This window comes from Otolemur garnettii, unplaced genomic scaffold (assembly GCF_000181295.1).
Source record: "Otolemur garnettii isolate 467f Iridium unplaced genomic scaffold, OtoGar3 scaffold00023, whole genome shotgun sequence".
In the NCBI taxonomy this organism is placed as follows: Eukaryota; Metazoa; Chordata; class Mammalia; order Primates; family Galagidae; genus Otolemur; species Otolemur garnettii.
This window is the reverse complement of record NW_003852418.1, coordinates 22,920,933-22,928,186: the sequence shown is the minus strand read 5'-3', so window position 1 is coordinate 22,928,186 and position 7,254 is coordinate 22,920,933. Positions and strand designations below refer to the sequence as shown.

The following is a 7,254-nucleotide window of genomic DNA, read 5'->3' as shown; positions in this document are numbered from 1 at the left end:
TCCTGCTTATCCATTTTCTGTTATATCATTCAGCCTATTTGTTTTACACATATCTCAAATTCACACCCTTCAATTGATGGAATTCACCCATTATTTACATTTTTATGTTTTTCGTGTAAATCCCTAAAATCAGACATTTCATCTTCAACTGCTATATGGAAGCACACAACTAGCTTCCATATAGCAGACACTTAAGAACTTATGTATGAATATAGACAATTGAAGAAAAAATACTTTTCTGCCCAAGACAGATCCATTGTCAAAATATTTCTAACATCATCAAAATATGGGAAAATTCTTTCAAATATGAGATGCAAACCTCTTCACAGCCCTTTTCTCTTATGTACTTGGAACTTTTCTACTTGCCTATTCCAATTTCCTTTTTTTTTCTTAAAGACAGGGACCTGCTCTATCACCTGTCTGGAGTGCAATGGTGGTGTCCTAGTTCACAGCAACCTCAAGTGCCTGGGCTTGAGTGATCTGTCTCAGCCTCCCAAGTACCTGGGACTACAGACATGTACCACCATGCCCAGTTAATTTTTCTATTTTTGTGTAGGGACGTAGTCTTATTCTTTGTTCACGCTGGTCTCAAACTCCTGGCGTTAAATGATCCTTCCACCTCAGCCTCCCAAAGTGCTGGGATTACAGGCATGAGCCACTGCACCTGAACCTCGATTGCACATTTATTAATTAAAAATAATCCTGTCCCTTGGGTGGCACCCATGGCTCAAAGGAGTAGGGCGCCGGCCCCCATATGCCAGAGGTGCCGGGTTCAAACCCAGCTCCAGCCAAAAACTGCATTAAAAAAAAAATACAAAAAAAGAACTCATGGAAAAAAAAAATAATCCCATCCCTACATTTACTATGCATATTACAAAACCAAGGTGTACAAATAGCTAGTAAAAGTAAAAACATTAAAAAGTCTATTTTTTAAGGTTTTATAAAGAATGTATTCAAGATTTTAAATCTCACACAGGCACAGAAGCAATACTGAGGATAAAATGTCTTAACTACCTTTATTGATATCATTTCTGTTCATCCATGTATATAAACTCATGAAAATCCACATTCCTAATTTCTTGGATCTTTCCCTAGTAAGGTCTAGAATAACAAAAGTATTTTCATGTACATATTTGATTCTTACATACTTAATATCTATGAATTTGAAATTTGTTTTCCACAGGTCTATGGCTTTACTATTTTTCAAGACAAAAGTCACATATTAAAATACAGACTGTTCAAAACATAAAAGTACATAGTTGGCAAGAATGTGGTTTACAATATAGATCTTGCAGACAATACAAACAATAGTATGATCTGTCTGTCTAAAAACAAAAAGCAGTGTATTATATTATACTGAATTCCAGTATCAGGTGCACAGGACAACTTATTTACAATCTTCTTTTATTTTTATAAGATAAATACCATTTCTCACATATATTACAACCATGTTTTTTAAACCAAATTTTGGGTTAAAAATCACAAACTGACAACATAGAAATACAAAATGCTAGGAAAAGCTTAACATATAAGGGGGAAAAAACATATCTTATGCACTGTAATGATTTTTGCAATCCAGCAAAAAAGCAAATGTGATTTATAAAAAAACACAGCCCATATACACTTATAGAAGAAATTTAGTCAAGCCACCTAATACAACAAATTTCACAGATATCATTCATTATCGTGCCAAAAAATTCCCTGTTATGTAGAAGTCTCTACACATCAATAAGAATGTCAACAAGGATCTGCAAACTACAAAGTATTAGCAAGTAAATGTAAACCGTGCATTTCTCTTGGAAAGAATCAAGCTTGACTTTGCTTTAAAAGATAACTATGAATGTTCCTTAAAATAACTTAAATTCACCAATCTAGGGAAATATACACATTTTCCCAGCTATGCATGCAGACTATACTGTATGGTAAAAATGATTCAGTTACTAAAAAAAGATAGGAAAGATTCAAAATAATCAGAACTCAGTTAAGCTGGTGAAACCACAGAGACGTTGAAGCACAGCAACTTCCAAGACCCTAAGGGTTAAAGTTAATAATAAAATTTGGATACTTAACCTTACATAAACACTCTGAATTTAGATTTAATGTTAACAATTTATATTATTCTTGTCTTTGGATTTTAAAAAAGTTTTAAAAAGAATCAATGTTTTGGAATAAGCAATGTAACTTCAAATCATTTTGCTATCCGACTACAAGAAAGACTGCTTTTCTTCCAGCCCCGTAACTTGATAAAATAGAAAGCTCTCCACACACTAAGTCCTGGAGAAGACTGATTTCGCAAGTCACTGCGAGTTATGCAGTGCTAATGTAACAGAGCTACTAAATCATATTTGTTCTTAAGAAAAATTACAAAACTAACAAATCTTTTTTTCTCCAGAATTATAAAAGATAAAATCTATGAATCAGTACTCTAATATGGTCACAGAAAAATAGCAAACTGAAGTTAAAAAACACAAGCTGTCTATAATATAGGCCCCAATCTATTTCCTGCCATCTTAATATTTTCTACCTGCTCTAAGGATTGAATATGTCAACACCTAGAAACCCGTATGGTCTTTAAAGTTGGGTAAATAATCATCCCTATGGTTAGGGTTAAAGTAATTTAGCTTATTACTAACACACAGAAGAAAATTTGTTTCATTTTTCAGGATACTCTTTTAAGGATTACTTGACAGTGGTTCTTTTAAAGGTAAAAAAAAAAAAGGGTCAGGGGAAAAAAACAACTCCTTGAAATTCTTTTGGAATTCCAGAAAAGACATCTGGCAGTTTGATCTTTTATTCTTCCTCCCTCATCACAATTTTTCCTTTTAAAATTTACAATTGACAAATGAGACTTAAATAATTTACTTAAAATAAGCAAAGGCTTCTCACTAATGTTTTCCCCTCTAGAGAACTAAGAAGTTCAGTGAAACTCTGTGCCAGTAATTAAAAGAAAATTCAAACTTGGGCATAGGTGTGTCATACCCCAAAGAGATTTTATACATTTATAAACTGTTGTTTTCACACTTTATAAGTAACACAGGTCAGTTACACCTTAAATTTTCATTTTTAACGCATAAAATGTGCATCCTGTGAAGGAAGAGTCATCACTCTCTACCACACACACCTCAGTGTTTCACTGGAGTTGAGAAAGAAACACCCTTCTCAAGGAAGATTCTCTCTACTTTGGGGAAACATTCTTCTATGCAGAGTAGGTCTTATAGGATTACGTAAAGAAATCACACCACTGAATCAAAATTGTAGAGGACATTTAAGAACTAGAAAAAGAAGACTATGATGTGGCCAGTACAGCAGTACCCTTGCCCATGCCGCCTGTTCCCAGATGACCCTCCACAGCAGACAGGCAGCACACACAGCAGGCCTGGCAATCTGCTCTTCCTCCCTTCCCTTCTCAAACAGGAGACCTATTTTTCTCTGTAATAAAGCAAATAGTATTTAAGGGGATCTGGAAGAGGGAGGCTCAGGACTTTCTGGCGTAGGAAGTTCACAGGGGGATCTGGCTTTCTTTCCGGCGGGGTCTTCTCTTCTTCTTCCTGCCGCTCGTCTTCCAGGTCTTCACAGCTATTGTCATCAGAGGGGTTGGAAATCCGACTGGCAAAGACCTCTTTGTCCAAAAAGACAATCGTTTCCATTCGACGGCGGCGAACTCTCCTTCGTTTAAACCTGGGAGTGTTCTTTAGTCCATTTCCATTTTTGCTCACTGTTTCCTGATGAATGACCTTTTTAATGGTGCCCCGGATAGCAATGCGAGCCAAGTCCTGGAGACTGCGAACTGCCACTGGTGCTGTAGTACAAAGACCAGATGATCAAACACATCTGAGAGACACCACCACAACGCCTCAATTCCTAAAAATCCTAACATTATTGGAATTCACGGGCAAATTTACAAATAAGTTATAAAAATATGAGCATGTTCTAAGAAATGTTAATTGGCGCTCTAATTTGCATTCATGTAGTACTTTTCAAAATATATTTTCAAATGCATTGATTCCTAACTTTGCAAAGAAATGGAAGCAATATTGTTTGGCTAACCCAGTGGCAGATTTAAAAGCTGAGTTACGGTCTATTTCTCTGACAGCCTCGTTTCATTATTCACAATATTCATTCATGTATTAATACTTACCCACTAGTAATACAGTGATTATGTCTCCAGCATTACTTTACCTATTTTAATACTTTCGTAGTTATTTATTTATTTATTTGTGAGACAGAGTCTCACTATTCACCCTTAGTAGAATGCTGTGGCATCACAGCTCACAGCAACCTCAAACTCTTAGGCTTAAATGATTCTCATGCCTCAGCCTCCCAAGTAGCTAAGACTACAGGCACCTGCCACAATGCCCACCTATTTTGCTTTGGTGGTTGTTGTTGTCATTGTTTAGCAGGCCCAGGCTGGGCTTGAACCCACCAACCTTGGTGTATGTGGCCAGTGCCCTAAACGCTGAGCTACAGGTACCGAGCCTCATAGTTATTTAGAAATAAAATATATTTGTTCCTTTTCTATTAAAGCAGAGAAATGCAAACCCAATCATTTTAAAGGAAAACCTCAAAGTACACTGAGGAAAAAGAACATTTGGCAATTAAAGCTCACTACTTAATACAAGCAATATAACTGCTTTTCTCAAAGGGCAAAAAATCACTTTGAACTGAAAATTACCATTATATTTTCCCTCTACTACCTAATGTCTTTAAAGAAAAACAGTCTGTACTACAGGAAGAGTTCCTGTGCTGTCAACAACATTAATTACCAAAATTGAGCCTGCACAGAATCTTGGTAATCTCTGCTGTTCTATGGGAGTCCTCTATGTTTGTGGCCCTGGCTCTTAAAGCACTTTCTCCCTCCTCTATTAACACCAACCTTTCTCTCACCTGCTTTTCTGCCTCTGAAGACAAGGGGTCCCTTCTCCCTTCTCCAGGACAGGCTTCAACAGTTCCTTCATCTTCAATCCTGCCCTTCCACTGAGCATCTCTTGTCCTCAAATAGCAATCATCCTTCCTTATCGCCTTACCTCCAAATTATTTCACAAGCCACTGAGATCTCGCTGTTGTCTCAAAAATGCTGAAATGATTCCTTCCTAGGCCATAGACTCTTGTAAGCTTTGACACCTCCAGCTCTCCAAAATGCCTGCTTGAGACAGCTAACTTGACTTGCCATTCCCCAGCCTACGTCACCCTCTTCCTCGAACTTCCCCTGCTCATCTCTCTTGCTGGCTCTTTCTCTTCCACCTGGACTAGTGACACCCCTAAGGTTCCAATTTCCAGCATTCACTTTCAAGGTGCCTACTAATCCTTTGTTTGACATCCAGTATGTGGGTTTAAGTAACAGAGACCAGCTAACAGCACCCAAGGATCTAATCCAGTCCTGACTGGGACCCTGAGCCGCCCACAGACCCATGTCCCATCCTCCTTCAGAAAGGCCTCATGTGTTCCTGAATCCTTTCCACTGTAGAGATTAGTCTCTTGATTTTGATCTTTACCTCTTGCCTAAAAAATTCCAACAGCTCTCTAACTATATCTTGCTTTCAGTGAGTGGATTTCCCCTCAGTTGAAAAGCTAATGCATCTACCCCACCGCATGGGTCTACACTCACATGGCCTTACTATGAGCTATCTTCACTCAGACATTCTCTCTCGCACTGTCTTCATTTACATGACTTTAGTAATCTCTTATGATTCTTACCCAGGCCTGGTCAAACTCTCATGAGGGAGAAACTCATTTCAACTAGACCCTCAAAAAGTCTCATAAGAGTCCAGCATTGCCCTTGCTTTGTTAAGTCTCTGGAAGCCCATCACCTCTTTAACCAACAGCAACTTTTGCTTAAAGAGCATATTTTGGTGAGACATTTGACAAATTCACCCTCCAGCCAACCCCCAGGGTTGTACCTAGGACACAGATGTGCTGCACCCTTTATCTAAAACATCTGATAGGCTCGGTGCCTGTGGCTCAAGTGGCCAACAACAATGATGGCTGCAACCAAAAAATAGCCAGGCGTTATGACGGGTGCCTGTGGTCCCAGCTACTTGGGAGGCAGAGGCAGGAGACTCGCTTGAGCCCAGGAGTTGGAGGTTGCTGTGAGCTATGATGCCATGGCACTTTACCCAGGGGGACAGCTTGAGTCTCTGTCTCAAAATAAAAAAAAAAAGTCTACAGTCTAAAACATCTGATAGCTATCCACAGCATAGGTGATAAACTCAACCCTAACCTGCATACCAGCCTCGTTTCTCCCACATTTCCCAACGCTGACCACATTTTTTTTTTATTTTTCCCTGTTTTTCTTGACTGTCAGCAACAGCCAGGTATGGGCCTGATGCTCCAGCACCATCTATTTTCAGGGCTAGTTGATTCGGCAGGTGAGTTGTTACATACTCAGTGGATTCCACTTCCATGGCCACCATCCTGGCTGACCACATTTTAAATTTTGCCCTGCTTCTGCTGACACTTTTCCTCCCTTTCTTCTCTCTTTAGAGAGTTCCTTTTCACCCCTGAAATCCAAGTACAAACACCATTCCAAACTTTTCCTAATCCCACTAACCGCTCTGTATACCTACTGCTCATTATTCAAATTTCAAGGACTGTGTCTGTTTCATAGGACTTATACTTAGCAGAAAACAAAGCCTATCTATTCCATAAATTATTCTTCATAAATTAAAAAACATTTCTGGGCTGGGTGCAGTGGCTCATGCCTATAATCCTAGCACTCTAGGAGGCTAAGTTAGGAGGACCCCTTGAGCTTAGGAGTTCAACACCAGTCTGAGCAAGGGCAAGACCCCATCTCTACTGAAAACAGAAAAAATTAGCTGAGTGTGGTGGCTCCTGAAATCCCAGCTACTTGGGAGGCTAAGGCAGGAGGATCACTTGAGCCCAGGAGTCTGAGGTTGCTGTGACCTAGGCTGACACTGAGGCACTCTAACCTGGGCGACAGAGTAAAACTGTCCAAAAAAACAATTTTTTTTTCTGGAAGGTATTCATAAAAATCTACTGTCTTTGAGTAGTAGAACTATGCATACATTTTCTATTTTTCTTTTTTGTATTATCCAAATTTTTTTTTTTATTGAATGGTAACTATGTACATTAATGCACTTCTGGGGTACAGTGTGGGGTTTTCACATGCAATCCGAAATACTTCCATTAAACTGGTTAACACAGCCTTCATGTCATTTTCTCAGTTATTGTTTTAAAACGTTCACATTCTACTCTTAGAAAGATTCACTTGTACCCCTGTAAGATAAACCTCAGAAG

The 7,254-nt window shown here is 38.8% G+C and overlaps 1 protein-coding gene across 1 annotated transcript in view; it reads right to left on the bottom strand.

Moving 5' to 3' along the window:
* Positions 1 to 1,009: 1,009 nt before the first annotated feature.
* PCMTD2 (protein-L-isoaspartate (D-aspartate) O-methyltransferase domain containing 2) overlaps positions 1,010 to 7,254 on the bottom strand; it is a 27,823-nt gene continuing 21,578 nt past the window's right edge. The window contains exon 6 of the mRNA XM_012803964.2: positions 1,010 to 3,799. Coding sequence (XP_012659418.1) covers positions 3,420 to 3,799 — 380 coding nt within the window. The 3' untranslated portion in view covers positions 1,010 to 3,419. The remainder of the gene's footprint in view (positions 3,800 to 7,254) is intronic.